The sequence below is a fragment of the Terrapene carolina genome, unplaced genomic scaffold, assembly GCF_002925995.2.
Source record: "Terrapene carolina triunguis isolate 2854851 unplaced genomic scaffold, T_m_triunguis-2.0 Scaffold132, whole genome shotgun sequence".
NCBI classification, from domain to species: domain Eukaryota; kingdom Metazoa; phylum Chordata; order Testudines; family Emydidae; genus Terrapene; species Terrapene triunguis.
This window is the reverse complement of record NW_020664483.1, coordinates 18948529-18974194: the sequence shown is the minus strand read 5'-3', so window position 1 is coordinate 18974194 and position 25666 is coordinate 18948529. Positions and strand designations below refer to the sequence as shown.

Genomic DNA, 25666 nt, shown 5'->3' with positions numbered 1-25666 from the left:
AACACTGAAAAAAATCATGCCTAAAATACCAGCTTTTCATAATTCTCACAATGCCTTAAAATTATTAAATTCAGCATTAGTGAAATTATATTTGGAGGTCTGAGCACAGATCAGGAGAAAATGAAATGAATACAATTATCACCTTCAGTCCTTTCATTTTATTAGTTTAGATGTGTTCCTCATAGTGCCAAACATACTTCTAAAACTAACTGCTTTGATGGAGGTAGTACCAACTTCCATCTTTTTAAAACAAGAATATCTCTTCAAAAAGTATTTTATGGACACTCTCTCCAAAGGTGTTTTAACAAGTAATGGCTTCAAAGTATTAAAAAACTAAAGAAAACAATCCATTCAAAGATGAAGGTTTAAGCTTTTCAAAAAATGCATTTTAAGTGCAGGGTAAGGTGCAATTAAGCATATATTTGAGAATGCAAATGAGTAGAAAAATTTCTGAAAGAGCATTTTAAGCATATAACTAAAAATAAAGGATTTTGCCTGGCCAGTTGAGCATTTAACTGAGCACTCAAATTAAGGGTGCAACTGTACATTAAAAACAGTACTGAGTTTTAAAAGAATTCATGGAATAGTTCTTGTTCTCACCACATACTGAACACCCCCTCTTCTACTCATTAACACACATGTTCCTTCCTATGTAAGCTTATGCATACAGCTTCTAAGTGCTACCATTTCTTTCACTCAAACAATGGTTTCCAGGGTATTTTCCATGGAAAATAAAGCATGACACCAGAATATTTACGAAAAATAATAATTACACACTAATATTTCTACTAAGTTTGAGCATCCAATTATGCGACGTATCTACTTCTGTGCTAAGATAGATGACTACGTATATGCCCTCAGGGGAGTAAAGGAGATTTTCTCTTCTCACAAGAACATTCCAGCCCATCCGTTGCTGGGTTTACACTCCCAGTGATGTGACCTATGTGACGCAGCCATTTTATGGTCATATCCATAAATAAAATGGGGAAAAAAATCACTAGTTTCACATATTCAACAGAGAACTAAAATTTCGAAAAGATGCGCCTAAGAACTTTAAACTCTTTGTAGAGGTGATGTATAAAATAATCTCAGATAAGGCAGAAACCCTGCACCAAAGCCACCATTTCTACCTTACTCGTGCCTTACAATTTTGCAAGGGAGGGTAAACTGTCACATTGTACATGCTCACCAAGCTATGCAAAATAGGGTGGGTTAAGATACAGAATGAAGTTTCAGCTTTACTACTGAATTTCTAGGCTTTATGTCAAAGAAAATATTTTAATAACAACATTTTGTTATGGCTTTCTAACATTTTGTTTTGAATAACAATAATGTATGTTTATTTTTTTAAATTACTGATAATTATATGTATTTAGTTCCTTGCATGGTGGGATCTTATAAATTACATTATTATTTTCACGCACAATAGGTTTTTATATATAAAGAGACAATTTCTGTATTTCAGAGACCAACTACAACTTTACTGTATGTGACAGTAAAGACAGTATCAAGATTTATAAAGACAATATCATAGATTTTTTCAAAAAGTGTATAAAGTAAGCTATACTGAAGAATAATTTATGATATTGCAAATTCTAAAAAGTGCATTTTGTTTTTACTGAAAAGAATTAAGCTGCCTCACTAACATTTCAGTACTGTAATACCTTATTAAAGTAGTCCAACAAGACCGTCCATCTAAGCAGCGCAGATAACAGCTTATGGTTGTTTTCTTAAATTGCTTTATGTCTTCTATCTCCTCTTCTCTCATATCTGGCCTCTGAGCTACAAACAGCTGCATGAGGTTAAACAGCTCTTCTACTGCCTAAAACGAACAAAATAAACATTAGGTTAAGGTAATCTTTCTTAATTAATAAATTATGGCTTATATTCTCCTCTTCATGACTGTGCATTATTTCTATTAAGCAATACATTGAAGTGACATATATGTGAGAATCTAGAAGACATTTTTATATATTTTAGAGAAGGGGAAAAATCAGAAAAATACACAGCATTGATATTCTTTAAATATTACCTTATTAAAAAAATAAGAGTACTTAAACATAAATACAGCTTCAAAAGTTGTATATATTCCTACAATTTTCTATCTAGAGTGCTGTCTCTGTTCACCCCTTATTGTTTTCTTTGTGGAGTGAGAGAGATATCAGTTAATGATATTCACCATATTACATATTTTCAGAATAAACTGAATTGGCATAAGGTGTTTTAAAAAGAATATTCTCATATTGCAAGGACATTGAGATGTCCCTTTATATCAGCAGATATCTTGGGATATCTTGATGCTTACCATCAATGCAGATTACTGCTACAATTGCACAAATACATAACATTGAGAAATCCTTATCCATGTGACCACAAAGTTCTTGGGCTTTTCTAGAGCAACAGAAGGTCAATTTCTGTAGCAAAGTAAGTAAATTATCTGGCAGTTATGATATATAGCTATTTTTAACTCTGCACTGCCAGAATCCACTTTCAAGATGCAGAAAACTATTTGGGCTAAATCCTACCCAAGTCCCCTATGCCTGGAAGGCCCTAAACACAGCAGAACCACCATGGTTCCTTGGGGGCAGGTTGCAGAGAGGCTTCAGAGGATAAATTCCTGAATGCAGCAGGACCCTCTTCAAGCCATCCAGAGAAAGGGCTTGATCAATGAGTCTCAAATTATGTAGATACACTGGACAAAACCTCCAGCAGTACAGTACATGGGAAGTAATAGTGTTCTCTGTACTTGTTGGGGATGGCTCCTCTCTACCGCTACAGAGGTCCTCCATGTAAGATACATTTGTTCAATTTTCACATAGGAGTCCCTGATTTGTCTCAATATTTTCAATGGATTTGTTCATACTCAGTTACACATGAGACCCTATGATTTATGATGTGTGTTGTGATTTGCCATTGCAAATACTGACAGGAAAGGACGGACTAAATACTGGGAGGAAGCATTTGCTCTGGCTTTGATGGAATTTAATATGTTATTTGCACCAGCACACAGAGTTACCTTTTCAATAGTATCTGAAGTGGTAAATGTGTTTGTGAGACAAGTATGATAAACAGAACTCCAAGATGTAAGGAGAGGTTATTCATCTTATGCAGTAACTGGAGTTCTCCTAGATGTATGTCCCTTCAGGTACACATGAGTCCGATGTGCCTCTGATTAGAGATTTTTGGTAGCAGTGCCCGTTCGGCCTGTGTACATGCTCCAAACATCCTCATGCCCCGTACTAAGGATATAGAGAGCTGTTCAAGTGAACCACCTTCAGTTCCTTTTCTACTGTGAAGTCCTGAGAGATAAAACTCCAAAGCAGAGGGGAAGGAGGGAGGGTAGTGGAGAACCCAGAATGGTACACACCTCAAAGAACTGTAGTTACTGCACAAGGTCAGTAACCTCTCCTTCTTCGAGTAGTGTCCCTCCTATGAGTACTCCACTTCAGGTAACTCCCAATCAGTATCTTCAGAAGGGAGAGGGGGCTTCGGATTAGTAGTAAAACTGAGACAGAACCGCATTGTCAACCACAGTATCTGATCTGGAAGCATGAACCAATGTTTGGAGAATATATGTACAGAGGTCCAGGTTTCAGCGTTGCAAATGTCAGCAACTGAAATATTTTCCAGTAATGCTATTGAGGTAGGGATCTTGTATAATGGCCAAGTACCATAAGAAGGTTGGACTTTGGCAGCCTTATAACTATAACCAAACCATAACCAAGCCTCATCCACCTTGAGTCTCTCTGAGTGGAGATTGTCGATCCTTTGGATCTGTCCACAAATTAAACAAAGAGTCTGGAAGATTTTCTAAATGGTTTGGTTCTGTCCACATAGAAGGCTAGTGCCATTCTGACATCCAAGGTATATAGACTAGCTTCTTCCAGAGTCTACTGTGGCTTCAGGAAAATAACTGGAAGATGAATAACCTTGTTAAAATGGAATTCAGATGATACTTTGGGTAGAGACTTTAGGTGTAGCTGTAATGAAACTTTTCCCTTGAAAACTACTGTAAAGGGAGAATCTGCCATGAAAGCCCCTATTTCTCTGACTGCGAGCAAAAGTAACGGCCATAAGAAGGCTGTCTTCATGGACAGGTGAAGTAGAGAACAGGTAACCAGTGGTCCAAAGGGAGGTTTCCTAAAGCAATTAAGGACCAGATTGAAATCCCACAGATGTGGGCTGTGTAACCTGTGGTAAAGATTCGTCAACCCTTATTGTTATGGGATGGGCAAACACTGGAAATCCCTCTACAGACAAATAAAAGGTTTCGGCAGCTACAGTCTCAAGTTCAAAAGAGTTACCTCTGCCCATTGTTTCAAATCTAGAGTTCATAGGAACACATGATGGCCAAGGAAAGTAGCATATACAGCCACAAGAGCAAGGTCTAATATCTTTTATCAGTTTTATTAAAGTTACCAGCACAGTTATGAATATCACGGCATATATAAATCCTAAATATATCCATGCACAAATTATACCTACAGTCATACTCACATCCTCCTAGATAGTTTAGGGTCTGATGAGTCTCTCATGGATTGATCATCAGTAGAGGGATGGTTTCTGCTAGAGTTTCCCATAGGGAGCTCAATTTTCCCAATCTGGGCACCCTCTTTTTATAATGTAATTTTGCCTATACCTACATTCTGCGCATGTACACGAAAATGTCAACCCTCTTTTTCTTTATTGATCTGGTGTCCCCAAGAAACTTGAGGTACCCCGTTTCCTATAGGTTGTGTATAGTTCCTTTTATTCTCATTAGCATTGACGCACAACCTGTACTCTGTGGTTAGGGCACATGTTAGAGAGAAATGTGCCTTTAGAGCATTTTTGTGATCTAAACTTAATCTTCCAGCTAATTTTTTACAATGTTGCCCCAAGGTACATCTTTTCCTGTAATCTTATGGCATCGGGTTATTCTTCGGTCACTTATGTATGTCAGCATTTTTAAACTCTAAAGCCTAAAAAAGCTAAGCTAAAATCTGACAGGCCTCAGCCTATAGGTCATGAGTTTCAGCCATCCTCACTTAGATACCTCATCCATAATTATCCCTTCTAACTACTGATCTATCTTATACGTCTATAATTCTACAATTTAAACTCTATTTAGCATACCAGGATTATGACATGACATGTTAGTTAATCATAATATCACAGAATAAATGAACAATAAACTAAAATAATTGGCTACATCTCATCCTGCCCTGAAATCTAAATGATGTAGAACACAGGCTATGTTGTGTGTCATGACTTTGATAGATTTGTCCTTGTATAATGGAAGGCAACGGATGCATTCCTCACTGCTCTGAGTTCCAGTAGGTTAACATGTAGAAGACACTACTGGACAGACCATTTGCTATGAACAGTATGTGTCCTTAGGTGTACTCCTGCTTCCAGGAGGCATGCATCTGATGTTATAGTGGTGGTTGGGTGAAAGGGACTCTTGCACAAACTTTGTAGGGGTCTTCCACCAGAGTGAGTACAATACTTGGCGATGGACAATCATTAGCTTGTCTAGACTGTGTTTGTTTGAAATATAGACCATTCTGAGCCATCCCTGGAAGCAGCGAATGGTGCATTGCCAAGCTGCCATATGTCCTAGCAATTGAAGACAACTTCTTGCTAATCTCTGGGGGCTTATTGGGACCTTGGAAAAGAGGTTTGTTAGAGTCATAAACCTGTCCATGGGAAGGTAAGCTCTGGCTGTCACTGCATCCAGAGACATCCTTATGAAGTCTATCTGCTATACTGGGATCAAAATGGACTTTTCAATGTTGAGTTGAAGTTGTATCACTGCAGAACAGGAACATTGTACTGCAGAGAGCTTTGTTGTGCAACCAGCCCTTGAGCAGACAATTGTTGAGGCAGGGGAAGACAATTATTCCAAGTGAATGTAGGCAAGCAGCTACTACTGTACTGCCATGATCTTTAAGAAAACTCTCGGGGCAAAGGAGAGGCTGAAGGGAAGCACTCAGTACTGGAAATGGTCCTGGCTGACTGTAAAATGAAGGTATCTCTTGGAAGACCAGTGAAATGCGATGCAAAGATATGCATCCTTAAGGTTGAGGGCTGCAAACTAACCCCTAGAATCTAATGCTGGAATTATAGCTGCAAGAGTCACCATCCTGAATTTCTGTGATCTCACAAAGGTGCTTAGGAGTCTGAGATCTAATATGGTCTCCATCCCGGATTCTTTTTGGGGACCAGAAAATACTTGGAATAGAATCCCTTCCTCCTGTGCTGGATTGGGACCACTTATATGGCCCCCATGCTTGGAAGGGAAATGTCTCAGTAAATGATTGTGAGATGTGCTCCTGAAAAGGAGCAGGGAAGGGAGGTGGGTAGGGGAATGTAGATCAAACAAAAGGAGTAATCCGATGTTATGGCTTTCAAAACACATCTGTTGGATGCAATCTGTTCCCCACGCAGTTCAGAAATATGAGAGATGGTCTCCAAAGGAAGAGATGTTGGAGGAATGGTGTAGCTGCATAGTCCTCAGGTGGGGACATTCTAGACCCTTGACCAAACCATCAAAATTGATGCTTGGAAAAAGTGTACGTCTGAGTGATGGAATCAGTTCCTTAGGTGGCTCAGAAGGCCAATGGTATGCAAAGAACTGAGCCAGATGAGCTCTCAGTGCCATTTTTGTTCTGCTAAATTTTCTTTTGTTTGCAGATGCATATATGGAGAGGAACCTAAGAGTGGCCCTGGAATCTTTCAAGGTATGGAGAGATTCTTTGGTGGACTCAAAGAGGAGTGTAAGTCCGGCAAAAGGAAGGTCTTCAACAGTATTTTGGACTTCCCTAGGAAACCCAGACAGCTGTAGCCAAGATGCTCTAGAAATGACGACTGTAGTGGAGATGGAATATGCCGCAACATCAGCTGTGTCTATGGAAGCCTGCAATAGGGTTCTTTCTAGGAGCTGACTTTGGCTATGATGGCCTTGAACTGGCCACTATGTTCTGCAGGGAGATATTCAACAAAATTATTGCATTTTTCATGGCGTGGTTATATTTTGCCATCTGGGTTTGGTAATTTGCAATCTGAAATTGCAGGGTCATTGAAGAATAGCTCTTAAGACCAAATAGGTCACGTTGCTTTTGGTTTTTATTATAGGGCATATACTTTGTGTGATTTGTCTCCCATGCTAGCTGACAGCGGCCACAACTAAAGAATTTGCTGCAGAGTGGGAAAACAAAAATTCCAATTTTTCCATTGGGATTAAATTCATTTAAGAGCCTGTTTGTACACATGTGGTGTGGCGGCATGAGTTTGCCAGATGGTCTTTGCAGGATCCAGTAAGACTTCACTCACTGGTAGAGTCAGGCGACTGACAGCTGTTGTATGCAAAATGTTCAACAGTTTGTTGTGACTCCTGGACCTCCTCTAACAGAATCTGTAATGAGTCAGCAATCCATTTAACAGGTTTCTGAAACTGTTTAAAATGGTCAGCAAGAGAAGGAAGGGGCATTATCTCCTCATCTTGTGACGATGATGAAATATTAAGTCTTCAGTGTCACTTCCTTGTCCACTCTAGCCTCTTGCTCCTTGAAAGACTTCTTCTGAGGTTGGGGCTGCTGAGGAAGGACTGATGGAGCAAGACAATGTCTCTCTCAATGATCTCCTGGAGAGGATTTAGGTCTTGAGAACTGCTAGTGATAGGCAGCTCATGGATCCCAGTATGGCCAATGAGGTGGACCATAAGGCAAAAGAGGGGGCACCTGATGTTGGCCATGCCAGTGAGAAGGGACACAAAATTGTTTTTCCCTTGGAATTTCCCTCTCAGTGAAGGCGGTCGGGAAAATGTCCCTTTGATGATGGACAGGAGATCCCTGTACTGAAATCTGGGAGTCAGAGGAATCACTCTCAACATAGTCCCAGGGCAGGGCAGACAGTGAAGGTGAAGATGGCTGTCTGTCCTGTGCAGTAGGTACTAGAGAACTAGAAGGTACTGGGTAAAGATAAGGGACCAGGTGACCCAGATGATCTTGGTATTGATAGTTGTCAGTACCCATTAACAGTAGAGACTTTGTATGAAAACAAACAACTCCCTGGAGTATCTAAATTCCTGTAGCACTGGATGTATGGAAGAAGAGGTAATATGAGGCTCTATCATGGCCAGAGTTGGTACCAAGAGCTGACTGCTTCAGCAGTCCCATTTTAGAAAACGGTGTCGATGATGACTATTTCAGCAGTACATGTTAAATACATGATGACAGTACTGAGGATGTTGATGATTCTTTGGTGTCAGTAACAGAACCAGTACCCCAGAAGTTGTAGGTAGTGCTGATCTCCAAGAGGCAGAGTGCTTGGAGTTTCTATTAAAGCTAAAGCTTAGACAGTACCCGAGTCGGTTTTGGTAACAATGTATGTCTGGCATTGTGTTTTTTCAAAGCACTGAAAGTCTTCAAAGAGCTCCTGGTACTGGAGCAGCCTGGAGCCTCAACGGTATTCCCTCAGGGACCTGAGGTCTCCCAAGTAGTCAGTCTCTGAGGTGAACAGCTTCCCTTCGATGAAGAGTCTCTGTTAGGAGATCTAGCTCTTCTAGTTCAGAGCCTCATCAGTACTCTGCATACTCTTCTCCTGTGAAGATCTTGGTGACTGGGATATAGAGGTTGATGGAGCACTAAGTGTACCCAGAGGCTGATGTACAGGGGGTTTTCTGAGCCTGGATCCGAAGCCAGTTGCAGGGTTTGCTCCACCATAATCTTCCCTTTTTCGTGATCTACTTTTAAAAGAAATGCAGATCTTTCAAGTGCAAGGTATGTGGTGTCTCAGTCATTAACTAGGGTGAGTTTCTGGCAGGAGAGGCAGCATTTGAATCCCAGGGATCTTGGCATACCTTGCCAACAACAACCCCCAAGACTGCCCATCAGGTGGGAGGGGAAGGGGTATTAACAAAAAAGGAACCCCTTAAATCCAAAGAGGTATAAAACTAAGTCAACTAAACTAATGTCAAATTAACACTAAAAATGTAAGGTTAAGCTATAAACTAAACTTGAAGCAGGCAGATGCTCCATCTCAGCTTGTAGGGCTGTTGAGAAGGAACTAAGTGAAGTTCTCCTGCACAGTTCTTTATATCCTCAGTATGGGGTACAAGGATGTCTATAGTGCATATGCAGGCCAAATAGGCACTGCTATCGAAAATCTCCAAAGATGCATGGGGTGCACTTGCACTTGAAATGGAGCACCATCAGGGATACTATTGAAGAATCACCTGTGGTTACCCTCATCTTTAGCATGCTTTTAGGAAATCTACTGATCCCACAGTGCTCCATCTCATGGTGGGAATGGAAATTTCTTAGATAGCATCACTGTAACAGAGATAAGGGCAGCTGAATTTTATTCCATCTTCGGAAATAAAATGTGGTCATTGGGCACCTGCTTGTTAACACAGCCCTCAGCTGGCCAGGGCTTGAGAACTCCTGAATAAGATGGACCAGGATAAACTGTTCATTTCAACCAGAAACCTTCCATATGACTGGTCACACAGTTTCATCCCCATTTACAGTACAGCTCTACTCTGAAAAGTAACTGTGTGCCAGATAAACTGGTGCCAAATAAACTAAGTTGCTCATAAACAACTTTTTAAATCATTATGTACATTAACCTGCAAGAAGACATTGTAATTATTTTACAGGGGAAAATAAGTTGCGGACAACATTCTTTCTTAAGGCAAGATATTATAATGGTCAATGTAGCAACAATTTCTAAGAGGTACATAGACTTTACAATAACAGAACAAGTAACTACCCATTGTTTGCACAGGACACAAAGGGCCAAATTCTGGCACTGCTCCAGCAGCTCAAAGCAGGTGGAAAACTAGTTTAAGAGATTTCCTTGGTATAGTTAGCTTTACACCATACCACTTCCTGGCCTCACCAAAAAAGTTGCTCTTAACTGTTCCTCATGACCAGATCAGTGTACAGAAGCTCCAGGATCAGTGGGAAGCACAAAGGTTCCTTAGAGACACCTTTTCATTCCCAAGCTGCTTTGCTGCAGAAGAACTGGTGCTCAGGGCTCGCCCTATAAGCTTTATGGTTATTCATAACAGGAACTCAAGACTCAATAATATTTTTGCTTTTAGGTATGTAAAGTTGAGCTTTTGTCTAGTTCAAAGTATTTTTTATAAAAATATATAGTCAAGCAATAACTGAGGAAGCGTTTAGAACAAATGTCAAAATATCTATTCAGAATGAATGTACTTACTCCTGGGTATTGACTGGCATGTGGTGTGAGATTCTTAAAGGCCCACTGGATATTCTGATGAGAAGCCAGCTGTCTTGTGAATGCAGGTGACTGTTCGCAGCATAACCGCAGAATGCCATAATAGGCAGGCAGCATCCCACGGTTAAAGAGCACCACATCCTGATCATCATGGTCTGCTAGGATGTAATTGAAGGCAATGTTCTTTGTCACCACAGGATTCTGTACAATAAGGCGTACATTCTCTGGGCAGTCAACACATACATTATACCAAAAAGAGAGCAAAGCCTGTTTATTGTGGTTGGTGGCTATAGCTGGCTCAGAAAGTTTAGGCTGGAAAAGGTTCCACAAGTCCATGAAATAAGTGGAAAACATAAGTTTCTCAGTTTTTGAGATTAAACAGTAAGTCATGAAACTAAAGTAGGGCACCAGTTTAGTAGTGCCGTGAACAGCAGCATCAACATACAGTTTTGCTCTTGAAAGCAGGCCAAGAAGTACATTGTAGACTTGATGAAGAACTACTGTAGTATCTGGACTGAGAGGCAGGTCACGTGTAGGGATATGCAAGGATCGAGTTGATCGGAACATCTGACGGAATGAATTGCTTGGAATAAGTGACACCAAAAGGTAGGCTGCAGCTTCAAAATAAAACAAAAAACAAATCTGTCAAATCTTTGAACAGGACATACAGATTAATATTTATATGAGTATTCCATTTATAGCACTTTTCACTAGTGGATCAAAAAGCACTTTACAAAGTTGGGGAGTAAAAGGGATAGCAAATCCCACTCCTACCTAGAATGCAACTATTTGGTGAAAATTCTAAGGGTAAACTCCTGGACTACCCCTTCCCCTGAAGCCTCTCCCATGTGATATTTGGACCATATTAATTTAACTATGTCAGACACAGAAAATGTAAATGTATCATCATTCAGGTTAATAAATCAAATTATGTTTTTCATCAAGTAAAGATAACATTTATTGATGAGATACAGTAGGTATCAACCAAGTTAAAGTTAGTTTTACTGAAGGTAATTATCTCAAGGTGAGTAATCTGTGGATAACAAATAGGCACAATAGCAAGAAAATTCCATTTTCACTTGTAGCAAGAAAACATTATATATAATAACTAGGGCCCTACCAAATTCATGGTCCATTTTGGTCAATTTCATGATCATAGGATTTTAAAAATAATAAATTTCATGATTTCAGCTATTTAAATCTGAAATTTCACAGTGTTGTAATTGTAGGGCTCCTGACCCAAAAAGGAGTTTTGAGGGGGTTGCAAGGTTATTATAGGGGGGTTGTGGTACTGCTACCCTTACTTCTGCACTGTTGCTGGCGGCAGCACTGCCTTCCAAGCTGAGCAGCTGGAGAGCGGCGGCTCTCGGCCAGGAGCCCAGTTTGGAAGGCAGAGCCTCCACCAGCAGCAGCGCAGAAGTAAAGATGGCATGGTATAGTATTGCCACCCTTATGTCTGTGCTGCTGCCTGCAGAGCTGGGCCCTCAGTCAGCAGCTACCTCTGTCCGGCCACCCAGCTCTGAAGGCAGCAGCGCAGAAATAATGGTGGCATGGTTTGGCCAACAGCCACCGCTCTCCAGCTACCCAGCTCTGAAGTCAGTGCAGAAGTAAGGGTGGCGCAATACCATGACCCTCCTAAAATAACCTTGTGCTCCCCCCTTCCCCCTCTGCGACTCCCTTTTGAGGCAGGAATCCCAATTTGAGAAACAGTGGTCTCCCCTGCGAAATCTATGTAGTATAGGGTAAAGGCACACAAAAGACCAGATTTCACAGCCCATGAAACGTTTTTCATGCCGTGAATTTAGTAGGGCCCTAATAATAACTTATAACCTGAAGAGCCAATTTCTTTAACTTATATAAAACTTACAAGTTCTCACTCTAGGATAATTGTGTGCCAAAAGAAAACGTTCAACCCAGTTCTCCATATTTTGCAGCACCCAACTGTGGGCTAGTTTATTTCGAGGTGTCTGCACTGCCAGCCAATCCAAGCACTGAGATGGATTGTATTCAATCACCTAGAAGAAAAGAGGAAAACAGCAGCAAATAAAATACAGTATATTTTATAGTATTTATTGTATCAAAACCAACTAAGAATTAGTAAGATAATGGGTCAATGAAATCACAGTCAATGGGTTTTGTGTTCCTAAATCACTTATGCACTTTTGAAAATCCCATCCACTATTATTAGATCCAGCAAATAAACTCTATTTACATCTTACAATATTGTTTAAAAATGTTTACAAATTTAGGGGGGTACTTTCAAGGCTGCTACTTAACCAACCTTGAGAGTAATCCCATTTATAAAAATATTTTCTTTTTGTACTTTTTGCCAAGATGACGCATATCACCTCTCATCCTTCAAAGATTTCAAAGTGGGACATCTGCCAGTGTGACAGCTGCCATGATGACCAATACCAGGGATTGAACTGATTACGTCTAGAGCTGAAGGCACAGTTTATGTTGAAGAGAAAGGCTCTCAATGCCTGCACCCTCTTCCCCTTCAACACCTTAAAATGTACTTCTCCCACAAGGCCTATTATCTTGAAGTGACAGGGTGACAGAGAGTCTCCTCATTTGTTTATAAAATGCCTAACACACTATGGGCATTATAAAAACAGACAAATTATTTCAGTGTTATGGGCTATCAGCTTATCACTGTTTCTTTGAATGAGAAGTGATTACTAAATTATAACTTCAAACTGACACGGTGGAAAAGGAAGGATAACAATGAACACTCCCTTTAGAACACTGTCAGTATTTTAGCAGAAAAAAGTGATCAAGGACAAAAAGAATCCAATATGATTTGTTCTACATACTGTACCTCCCATATCCTCTGCAGGATGTAAGAAGCAAAGGGTGGCATTCCTGGAGGACCACCAGCAAACTCCATTAGCATGGTCAGCAATTTGAAAAAAGGATTGGCTGCCTGTAATGCGAAAAGATACATATATACATTTTGATCACTTTTAGTCAAGTGATACTTCTGTAAATATTTCTTATGTTAAACCAAATACTTGCATAAAAAAACTTTGAAAACAGAGCAGATATCAGAACAATTTTAATAATCTTTGGCCTATGTCTAGCTGTAACCTGTGAAACATTCATACATATATAGTAGGACTAAGGCTTATATCCTTTGTATGCTGCAGTAAATAAAATGCAACAAGTAATGATCATACTAGGGCAAAGGTAATCAATAGGTAGACCGCAGGCCAAATCCAGACCACCAAATGCTTTTGAACGGACCCTGAAATCTTTTTATTTACTTATTATCATTATTGTTGTTATATTTTAATTATTTTCTCTGGCATTTGGACCTTGACTATACACCTTGGCCAAGAAATTTGGACTTTGACAAAAAATAATTGACTACCCCTGCACTAGGGATCTCAGTACTGTAGCAGTATTCGCCAGGAGTGGATACCGTGATCTCACACACTTGACAGCTTGGACATTCCTCTCAGTAGAGGGCAGTGGTACACTTGCATAGTGTTGGAGGACAGACAAATATAGCACATTATTATATAGATGGTATCACTCTCACTGTAAAATTATCATCTTAATTTATTTGCATGAAGGGTAACATTTTCAAATATGTCTGTCTCAGCAACCCAAAACCTTGAAAATTTTACCCAAAACCAATCAATCATTTGGTCATTCAGGGTTCAAACTGATTACTAGCTTAGGGTTACCTTTGAAACTACCCAACCATTTGTAACCTATCATATTGGCTCTAATCTTACATATTTTTTGAAAGTTTGCTAAGACTAAACTAAACACTGGGTTTTTGTTTTCTTTACAATTTACTCTTCATCAGTGACAAAATGCTACTGGGGTGATGGGAAAAAAGCATTAAAATTTAGTGGATGTCAGCCCATGTGTAGGGAAGTGGATTTGTCACCATCTGATATTGCCTCTTCTAACACACAAAGCAAAGTTGTCATGAGATTGGTTTAAGCATGTGCTTCAAGCATGTGCTTCTTTTCCAAGCATGATCAGGTCTCCTTCCTTTGCCATGCCCCTATTTTTCTCTTTACTTTTTTCTGACAGTAGCAAATGAAGATGGCCTTATCTGGGCATACGCTTCCCACTTTGCACATCTTTACCATGTGGAATGCACACAGAGCTCTCAATATGCTTGTTTTTTAGAGCAGAGATTTATTCCACCTAACATTTGTGTGCATCTAACTGCAGAACTTTGCCCAAAGACTTGCACAATCACAGGATAATCTGTTCTCTCCACTTATCTTAGTCCACAGACATTTCTATTTATCAGATAATTTCTCTTAACTCTTTATGTGAAGAATCTAGAAAAGTGCTATTTGGTTTTGAGCAAAGTGATTATCTGGAATTAGGTAATCTATTTTAGAAAAACTGGTATAAAATGCAGTAAGATTTTATTTCCTCTCATGTAAGTTTTAATGGATCATTTTCCATGCAGAATTCTTTGGCTGTCAAAAGATTAATTTAGTAATTTAAAACAGAAAAAGATTAAGACAAATCATTTAGTAGATAGGCAGTTTCTTTACATACCTCAGGAGTCAACTTTGCTATAGATGTGAAAAGCATGGACACAATCTTAAAAACAAAACACAAACAAAACTCACTTTTAGATTCATGTTTGTTCAGTTGTAACACTAAATCACCCCAGTACACTGTCCAGTTAAACCCTCTCAACAAATAGCAACAGCAGTGGCTGGTACTTACGTGTTCGGCAAGTCGATTATTGTACCGACACAGGCTGAAAATGAGATTGCAGGTTTGCCTGATATTGATGCCATCACGGATATGTTGAAACAAGAAAGGAAAACCCTGTAACAAGTACCAAGGTATTATTAATATCTGACAACTTTTAATGAATATTTTTTTCAAGATAGTTGATTATATTTTCACATTTAGAAGTATTACCTTCCCTCCTGTTAATGCTGCCATGTCGTTTTGTGACAAAGTCAAGTGCCTAAAACACAACAAAATATTTATCACTTTAGCATAGAAACCATTAAACTGGATTTATGTACTAGCAACCAGGGAACTGAGTATGTCAGCCCAAGATCCTCTCTACTATAAGTTTTAATGTTACACCTAAGAGAAAATAGATGAATTAAATTAAAACTGCTACTATAATTTTAGCATGCTAAATAATTAAAAATTAGGCCTATAAAATGATTGTTCAATGGTCTTACTAGGAACTTCAGTCATTTGGTCAGCAAAGAACTCAATATTATACTTTAAAATGCCTAAAGACACTGTGACAGAGTACGATCTCAAGTTACACTAGTGTAAAACCAGAGTAATTCCCAGATTTATACAGTACAATCAAAATCAGAATCTGTCCCTTGGAAGTTCTTGCCTTTCTGAGCGAGACTGTTCAACCAGAAGAGCAATGAGGGCAATCATCTTTTCAAGTGCAGCAGGCCTGTATTTTTCTTCTGCTAATGAAAGAATGTCTTCCTCCTCCTCCTCCTCCTCTCCTTCCTCTTCAGATAGCACTTCAACTTGCGGCTGGATAAACAGGGGGAGTGGGGGTGGGGGGAAGATCCATAAACTCAATAATGACATTATATACCAGAGTTTCAAAGAGACTGCTAAATGTTTTAATTTTTTTCTCAGTTTTGAGCATTCCAAACACCCTAATTTGCTTGCACAAATCAAATCAAACAGACATCTAATGATCTGCTTTGCATGTTCAAATATTTGCATGTAAAAAATACACAACACAAATTCAAAAGCTGGGTTAAGATCATCCTATTTATCCCTTTATGATAATTTAATTAATTGCTAAGAAATTGCAAGCAAGTTTAAAGTGTACATGAAGTGAGTTGGTAGTCTCAGTTCACATCTTAGCTGAGAGCAGTCTACATAATACAAACTGTTGTCACAAAGGGCAATATTACTGCCAGTCTCAGCAGAAAAGCCAAGGACTAAATGGGTATGGAAACTGACCTATCCTCTCAGGCCTAGAAGAGGTCACTCTAAACCAGATTTGAGGCACACTGATAGGAAAGTATGAGGAACCTGAATGTCTGCTGCTAATTCTGTACTAAACAAAAAACGTCAGTATACAGCATAATCAATCCAGCATTTTTCAGAAACACTGCATTCATTTGAGATGACCGTATTACATTTATTTTTCTTTTGAAATGAAACAATTTACTGAACAGTTTTGATATTATTTATCAGCTGGTAAATTAAAAAACAAAGCAACGAGGATTACTTAGATTTTCATATTTTAATTATTTTTCTACAAAAAAGTTACTTTAAACTTACGTTTTCAGGTCCTTTAGTTCCCATGTAGAAATGGACCATTGTTGATATGGCTTGCAATGAAAGCAAGAACTGACTCTGAAAATGTAAATATTGAGTTATCTGAGTAATACACATACATTTATATACACAAACACAATTTCTAAAACTACAAAAGCTATATTCACCTCTTCTTCTCCCATTTTGGCAAATTCATAAAGAAATGCAAAGTATTCTGTGAGATGTTTACTGTGAGGTTTAACACCATGCTCCATAATTGACAAGAGCGTCTTCACGAAGCGAGTTACACATGAGCGGCTACCAATATCTTCCACAGGACCATCCATGTCATCCGAACTGAAAACATAGTTTAATTTAGTATGTTAAACTAGCATTAGACAAAATAATCTTGAACCAGTCCAAATAGAAGTTCAACAAATCTATGTTTATATATTCCATTCTTACTGTAAAGACTCAAGGCTCTAACACAATATCAGCTATGGTAAGTATACCATGGATGACAATTATACATCACAATATAATCACTCAAATTATAAATGGCACCTACCACTGAAATGCTTGTCAGTGTTATGAGGGTGAAAATAAATTTATTAAAGCATAGTTTTAGTCAGAAGAGGAATTTTGTAAAAAAGCATAATGGAATTTCATATCTCTGACATCCATGTCAAATTTTCTCAGTTATCAAGTCAGACAGTGATTATTGTACAGGAATGTAATAGTGTTGTTTGCAAATGTGACCTGCGTCCAGCAAATACATTTGTTTTAGACAAGGAACAGAGATACGGGTATCAGCAAAAAGTAGGCGTTAATCATGTTTAGAAAATTTCTTCTAATGCTTTTTAAATACATTCTAATCTCAAAAATGTTTGGTCTTAGAAACTTAAAATGAACTGAATCCTCTCCCTTCCATCCTCAGCAGCTGTGTTCTTCGTGAATACTGTCTAGCCACAAGCAGCCTGATTTACTAACTCAGTTATCTGCTTATGGCACCTTCTCCTTCTTCTCACGCCCCACCCAAAGGGACAGGCAAATACACCTCTACCCAGATATAACGCGACCTGATATAACACGAATGCGGATATAACGCAGTAAAGCAGTGCTCCGAGGGGGCGGGGCTGCGCACTCCGGCGGATCAAAGCAAGTTCAATATAACGCGGTTTCACCTATAACACGGTAAGATTTTTTGGCTCCCGAGGACAGCCCATTATATCAGGGTAGAGGTGTATATACATTGCCTGTGCATTTTCCTTAGATATGTTTTTAGCTTCAGTACCTGTGCCAAGACCGCTACCAAGAGAAACTGTTAATATCCTGGCTTAGTCTGCTCCAGGTAGAAAGCCAGAGCCTGTCTCACATCCAGCGTGTGGAGGCGGCGCTCCTTACTGGATGCATGGGGTTTGGGGCAGAGGACTGGCAGAAAAATGTCCTGACCCATGTGATAGGTAGAGACCACCTTCGGGAGGAACGAGGGGTGTGGGCAGAGCTGGACCTTATCCTTATGGAACACCGTGTACGGGGGCTCGGAAGTCAGGGCTCTGAGCTCCGAGACCCGCCTAGCCGACATGATCGCAACCAGGAAGATCACCTTTCACGCAGGAGCACGTGGCTAGCGTAAGACGGGCCAATACCAAGTTTAGGTCCCACTGCGGGACTGGGGGCCTAACATACGGGAAGAGATGATCCAAACCCTTAAGGAATCGGCCAGTCATAGCATAGGAGAATACCGTGTGGCCCTGCACCGGCGGATGGACGGCCGATATGGCTGTCGGGTGCACCTTGACTGATGAGGGCACTAGGCTCTGGGCTCTAAGGTGAAGGAAGTAGTCTAGGATAAGCTGGATCCAGGCGGCCACCGGGGAAAGGCCCCGCTTGTCCGCTCATCTGGAAAACCGAGACCACTTTGCCAAGTAGGCTCGGCGTGTGGAGGGCCACCTGCTTTCTAGGAGGTCGCGCTGAACCCCTTCCGAGCACGTCCTTTCCTCCCTGCCTAACCATTGAGCAGCCATGCCGTGAGGTGGAGTGCCGCTAGGTTGGGGTGGAGGAGGCGGCCCTGGTCCTGGGAGAGGACACGAACAGGTCCACCTGGGGAGTTCCCCACACTTGGAAAAGTCTGTGTACCACTACTGGGTGAAGAGACCACTCGTGCTGAGAGGAGAAGTCCCTGCTCAAGTGACCCGCCCGCGCATTCCGGGCACCCGGCAGATGGAAGGCCTGTAGGTAGATGTCGCGGGCTATACAGAAATCCCACAGCCTGAGGGCTTCGTGGCAGAGGATCGGGCCCTGCCTTGCCTGTTGATGTAGAACATTGAGGCCGTTTTGTCCGTGAGGACCCTGACCACCCAGCCTTCCAGGTGCGAACAGAAGGCCGTGCACGCCAGTCGTACTGCCCTGAGCTCCTTGACATTTATGTGGAGGGTCAGATCCTGAGCCGACCACAGACCTTGGGTCTGAACGTTCCCCACATGGGCCCCCCATCCCAGGTCTGACGCATCAGACACCAGCTCCAGCGACGGGGCCCTGCCCCTTGGAGCATGTTTCTCAGGGAGGACCACCACCGTAGGGAGGTGATCACTGGCTCGGGTACCGTGAGGACTTTGTCCATCCTGTCCCTGGCCTGGGAGAACTCTGAGGCCAACTAGAGCTGGAGGGGCCTTATCCTGAGTCTGGCGTGACGTACCACATACGTGCACGCTGACATATAACCCAAGAGCTGGAAGCACGCTCTGGCTGTTGTCACCAGAAACCTTGTGACCGTGTCGATGTACTGATTTAGGCCTCGCAGGTCCAAGATGGGCCTGAGCCCCCCTTTGGCCTTCAGGATAAGGAAATAGCGGGAATAGTACCCCTGGCCTTTGAACTCCCCGGGTACCACTTCCACCACTCCTAGGCCCAGGAGCCGCCCTACCTCCTGCTCGAGCAGGGCCTCGTGCTAGGGGTCCCCCAGGAGGGATGGGGGCGGGGGGTGGTTGGGTGGTGAGCAAGTAAACTGGAGGGTGTAGCCCTGGGAGATGGTGTTGAGGACCCATTGGTCTGAGGTCAGCCACGACCACTCTGGGAGGAAAGTACACAACCGATTGGAGAAGGGATCCCTGAGGAGAACTGGCAGGGCGACCCCGGGCGTCCTGTCAAAACTGCCTTTTCCCCACCTGCTTGCCCTTGGAGGACTCAGGCTGGGGGGCAGGGCAAGACTGCCTCTGAGGGTGCCTCTTATAGTCCTACAACTTCTTATAAGCGGTCTCATATTTTGGGTGGGTGGCCTGAGCGGGAGTCTGCTGCGGCTTGAACTTAGGTTTAGCTGGAGTCGGAACATAGAGACCCAGAGTCTGGAGAGTTGTGCGGGAGTCTTTCAGGCCATTCAGCTTTGTATCCGTTTGTTCCGAAAACAGAGCTTTGCCGTCAAACGGAGGACCTGCAGGGAGGTCTGCGCCTCGCTGGACAGTCCAGAGAGCAGGAGCCACGATGCCCTTCTCATGGATACCGCTGAGGCCATGGACCGCGCGGCCGTGTCCGCTGCATCCGAAGCTGCCTGCAGGGTTGCCCTGGCAGCCGCTGTACCCTCCTCCACCAGCGCTTTGAACGCCTTCCTATCGCGCTCCTGGAGGGAGTCCTCAAATTTGGGCAGGGAGCCCCACAGACTGAACTCATATCGGCCCAGGAGAGCCTGGTGGTTCGCCACCCATAACTGTAAGCTCAAGGACGAATACATTTTCCTTCCAAAAGAGTCCAGCCTCCGCGAATCTTTATTTTTCGGGATAGGGGTGGGCTGGCCCTGCTGCTCCCTGTGGTTGACCGACTCGACCACTAGGGAGTTGGGAGCAGGATGGGTGTATAAGTATTCATGCCCCTTGGTGGGTACAAAATACTTGCATTCCGCTCTCTTAGAGATGGGGGCCAGTGAGGCCGGGGTTTGCCACAGGGCATTTGAAATTTTTGCCATTCCCTCATGGAGAGGCAAGGCCACACTGCCCGGTGCCGAGGAGGACAGCACATTAAACAGCGAGTCTGAGGGCTCCTCCATCTCCTCTGCTTGGAGGTGGAGGCTTGATGCCACTCTTTTTAAGCGTTCTTGGTGGGCCCTAAAGTCCTCCTGCGGAACGGAGGGAGATGGGGCTGTAATTGCCTCATCCGGGGAGGGCGAGGAGGCCGGCACGGTACTTTGGGTGGCCACCGGCACAGGAGGGTCCACCAGCTGAGTGGTCTCCAGGCACAGTGCCGAGGATGTACGTCCCACCGACTCCTTCTTCGGAGGTCCGGAGAGGGAGGCCGATGGTCCTTCTGAGGCTCTGTGGCACCGGCGGGGCCAGCTGTTAGGCCTAGCTGGCCTGGCCCATCGATGGACGACTACAAAGGGAGGCTGGGCTGACATATGACCTGATGCTGTCCCCGGACCTGGAAGAGCAGCGGCACCGGAAATGGTGCCGACCACGGGACCGAGATCCCAACGTGGCGGACTGGTACCGTCGGTAACAGCTGCTCTGCGATCGGCTCCAGCAAGCGGACCCACGACGGTGAGACTCCGGCGATTGATGCCCGGGGCTGCTGAGGCAGTGCCATGGCAGGGTCCTGGAGCGGGACACCGAATGGGAACGACATTGACGTCCATGCCGTGACCGGCTACAATAACCCCTCTGAGACTAGGACCTTTGGCGATGTCTGCCTCGGTCCCGTCGGCGTTCGCTCCTCGGGGCAGAGTGGTGCCGAGAGTCTCGGTCAGATGGAACCCAACCAGACAGCTTGGTGGGCGTTGAGGGCGATCCACGTGGACTTTGCCCTGAACAGTCGCTGGGCGGCGAACGGCGCCGGGAACGTTCCCTCGACTGAGACTATTACTGAGCTGGGGGCGACTGCAGAGATCACAGCGGCGGCTTGCCTCTGGATCGCGGGGCCAACATCAGCGGTGCCCCGGGTACCAGCATAGACATAACATCCCAGGCCGCCTCCAGGGCATGGAGGGCATCCGGGCAGGCCTGCTCCGAATGGGCTGGGCTTCTCAGCTCGACTTGAGTCGGAGGCCTAGTGGCCAGTGGGGATCAAGGACTGCCCGACATGGGTCTAGCCTCTGTCCCAGGTTTACTCCGGTGCCGCGGCGAAGAAGGCCTCTTTCTAGCCTTCTTGGCGTTCCCTGTGGACGGGGAGCGGTGCGGACTAGTCGATGGTGCCGAAGGATCGCTGCGCACCGACACCTCAGTTCCCGGTGCTGACTCAGAGGGGCGCGCCAGAGCCGGGGTCAGCGCCGACTCCATCAGAATAGCCTGGAGCCTAATGTCCCTTTCTCTCTTGGTCCGAGGCTTAAACGACTTGCAAATCTTGCAGCGATCGCTGAGATGGGTTCCCCCAAACAGGGCAGACAGTCCGCGTGTGGATCACTCAGTGGCATAAAACGCATACAAGTGTCACACGACTTAAACCTGGGGCACGGGGCATGCCCCAGTCCGGGTGCTCTAGCTAAACTAAACTAAACTAACTAACTACAGGCACCATACACTGAACGAACAAGCAGTTTTGGGGACGAGCTACAGCAAAGCTGGAGCAGAGCAGTTCCGAAGCACCTTCACTGGTGGCAAGGAGGAACTGAGGGTGGGGGGAGCGCGCAGCGCCCCTTATATTGCTCCAGGGGTTGCTGGGGCGCTCCCCTACGGGTACTGCTAGGGGGAAAACTTCCGGCACCGGTGCACGTGGTGAGCAGGCACACTTATTATGGAATACACATGAGAAATCACTCGAAGAAGAAGAGGAAGTGGCTTTCCGCACCTATATGACACTTCTTGAGGCACCAGGTTTCCTTATCCTTCTTGCAGCAGCCTTGTCTTAATGAGGTCTTTTAGAAGCAGTAGAGTATGGATGCTGCTATCTTTCAACTCAAATGCTGAAATTTTAAGCATCACCACCCTTTGTAAGGCAAAATGTGGTGGTAAACATTCAGAACCTTGCAGAGGAGAGAGAGATTATAGCAGAATCTTCACCAGTACCGCATGGGGTCTGATCTTCACATTCCCACTCCACCAGCAAGAGGAAAGGTCAAGAACTTTCACACATCACAAAAGGAACATGTGATGGCATTTGCCCCCATGGTGAAGGAATTTCTCTGACTCCACTGAGGGAAAAAGACCAGAATTCACACTGGGCTGGGTCATGCTGGGTCAGAGAACTGACACTATTTCTTGAGGCTGCCATCTTTTTCTTTAAAATCTCAGATTTCATTTAAAGGAATGTCTGTAGCTCTGCTGAGAAAATCCAGAAAATGTGAAATGAGTATGAACAGATACAGCGATTACTGCCTGAATCTGCAAAGAGCCTAAAACAACAGCCCACAGAGATATGAACTGTTCCATTAATCCGAATTGAGAGTGTTAATTCTGATCCCCAAAGATGGTAATTTAAAATGTCGATATCGTTAACTATGTCACTGCTATCCAAACATGTAAGAACGGCTCAGGAGGATGACAGATCTGCTCTAACTGCTGTGTTAGTGTCTCTTTTTGGTGCCACAGGTGGCAGCCATTTGGGAGAGGACTGATATTTTTTTCAGTGGAGCTGAAAGGTCAGAGGGGAGCCCCAGGATGCATCCGAGCCCCACGAAGGGAGAGACATCCCACAAGCCCAGTGGGGCATCCAACATCATCAATCAGCCATACCAGCATCCAGGGCCAGGTAGGTTCTGGGGGTGTGTTTGTTGCCAAGTGGCTTTCACTCTGTCTGTAATTGCTCCTGCTCCTACATCTCTGCTGTTTGTTTCATGCTTACAGGATAATTTAGGATAATTTAATAAGCAAATCTTTGATACAGTTGTAGCACATTTAATTACAAATAAAAAAAGGTTGCAGGTGCAAATATTTTACCAGTCTTCCATTCCTGGTTGCAGATACAGATGTGCATGCACTGGCCTCAGTCTCTGTATCACATGAATACACAAGCGCTGGAACATCTGCAAAAGGATAAGTTATAAAATAGACTTTTTTTGTTCACTTTTTTAAGTATGTGTGGGTGTGTGTTTTTATAGTAAAGCATATTCAGGTTCCAATAACCGTGTTTCCCAATACTACATGTTTCAAAATTATAGTCAAGATTAAGATGACCATATTCTATTTGCTGTAATGTTGCAGTATCAAACTCTAATATGACAGTCAAACCTGATTTTAATGAACACACCTCATGGCTGGAACCTAGATATGGTCTTACTATTAGTATATTTTGTATTATAATGAAATGGGCACCTGACAGTGCTTGTCATAAAGGTTACACAATAGTTTCCATTATTTCCTGTTCCTACATATTCATTATTTACTTTTTGGCTGACATTTTGCATACTCTGTCTCTGGCTGTGCGTAAATTTATCTCATTGTACAATAATTCTAATTAAACTTTTTTTAAGCACATCTATATCAAAAAATGGCTGAAATTTGAAATATACATTGTATTCACTAAGGGCTGGTCTACACCCAGCCGCTAGTTCGGCGGCTGGGGATCGAAGTTCTGGGTTCGACTTATCGCGTCTGGTCTGGACGCGATAAGTCGAACCAGGAAGTGCTCGCCGTCGACTGCGGTACTCCAGCTCGGCGAGAGGAGTACCGCAGAGTCGACGGGGAGCCTGCCTGCCGCGTGTGGACCGCGTCTCAACCGCGGTAAGTTCGAAGTAAGGTATGTCGACTTCAGCTACGTTATTCACGTAGCTGAAGTTGCGTACCTTACTTCGACTTGGGGGGTTAGTGTAGACCAGGGCTAAGAACTAGCACATTTGCCTAAAATTTAAGCGAACCTAATAAAGCACAACTCCCATTGTGACACTGCTGCATATTTAATGAGTTATGCTTTTACACTGCAACTATTACCATAGTATCCACCCCACCTGACCTGACCAAAAGAGGCATACGCAGCAAAATCCTCCAAAAAATCATCTTAATACCAGAAAAAGGTAAACTGTGGGAGTGAGAAAAACAATGACTTACGATTTTGGGGTTTTATTGATACATTCTGCTATATTTTGCAAATTATAAAATTCAAGTACTGAATCTTGCAGATTCTAGCTAAGCAAGCTGTCAATGGGACTACTCATATCTCTTTCTGATGCAAGATATAGTGTATATACTCGTTCATAAGCCGAATATTTTTGGTAAAAAAGTGACGCATCAAAGAGTGGGGGTCAGCTTATAAATGGGTCTACACCAAAATTTGATGATTTTAAATTCTATGGAATCATTGATTTGAATATCTAATACATTGCCGTTTTGTTTACCTGGAGCGTCTGCAGGCATGGAGCCCCTAAGCTCCCTGTGGCCACGGTTGGCCATTCCCAGCCAATGAGAGCTGCGGGAAATGGCGCGCCACTTCCCGCAGCTCCCATTGGCTGGGAACGGCGAACCACGGCCGCAGGGAGCTGAGGGACTCCATGCCTGCAGACACTCCAAGTAAACAAAACGTCCTGACCCACCAGCGGCTTACCCTGACGGCCGGGAGCCAAAGTTTGCCAACCCCTGAAATATAGGGTCGGCTTATGAAAGGGTCATACAGTTTTTGCTATTTTTACCTAACCATCCTGGGGGGTCGGCTTATAAACGAACAGGCTAATGAACAAGTATATACGGTAAGCTAATAAAAAAATGCCTTCAGCTAGGCAGCAAAAGTCAAAGAGCTTAGTTCTACCTCATTCCCACCTTAGTGAGGTATGAACTTAAAGTAACTGTGAATATTCAAATACTGGCATTAAGTACAGATAGCTTTTTCACTTTCATGACTTTTACAGAAAAGGAAATTAAATTAAAAAATTATGTTAATGAAAATGTTTCACAGTTAAAATAGCACACAAAAAACAGAAAATGCAGAAGTTAAGGTTTTAACAGCAGTATTGACTTGGGAGCGTTGGACTTACTGTATGTATTATTTTCTATTCCTGTTTCTCTGGTTAAGTGTGCAGATCACTATGTCATTTTTTATGTTACAAAATATAAGTTAATATAAACAAATATGCAGTTTGGCTGAATTTATGTTGGTGTTGCAAGAATCTTAAATTATGCCCTTTCTGACTTAGTGATTTTGACCGTGAACCATAACACTGCATTAAAGACTGGCTGGTTCTTGCTCACACACTCAGGGTATAACTGATTACCATATGTGGGGTTGAAAAGAATTTTCCCCCAGGTTGGATTGGCAGATTTTCACCTCTCTCTGCAGTGAGTGG

General features: G+C 43.0%; 1 protein-coding gene across 1 annotated transcript in view; it reads right to left on the bottom strand.

Moving 5' to 3' along the window:
• Positions 1-25666, bottom strand: part of USP34 (ubiquitin specific peptidase 34) — a 257649-nt gene that overhangs the window by 22763 nt on the left and 209220 nt on the right. The window contains exons 58-68 of the mRNA XM_029911897.1: positions 23331-23416; positions 16659-16827; positions 16495-16569; positions 15578-15729; positions 15136-15184; positions 14935-15039; positions 14761-14805; positions 13049-13153; positions 12095-12242; positions 10210-10844; positions 1665-1822 (exon numbers count right to left, since the gene is read on the bottom strand). Coding sequence (XP_029767757.1) covers positions 1665-1822; positions 10210-10844; positions 12095-12242; positions 13049-13153; positions 14761-14805; positions 14935-15039; positions 15136-15184; positions 15578-15729; positions 16495-16569; positions 16659-16827; positions 23331-23416 — 1727 coding nt within the window. The remainder of the gene's footprint in view (positions 1-1664; positions 1823-10209; positions 10845-12094; positions 12243-13048; positions 13154-14760; positions 14806-14934; positions 15040-15135; positions 15185-15577; positions 15730-16494; positions 16570-16658; positions 16828-23330; positions 23417-25666) is intronic.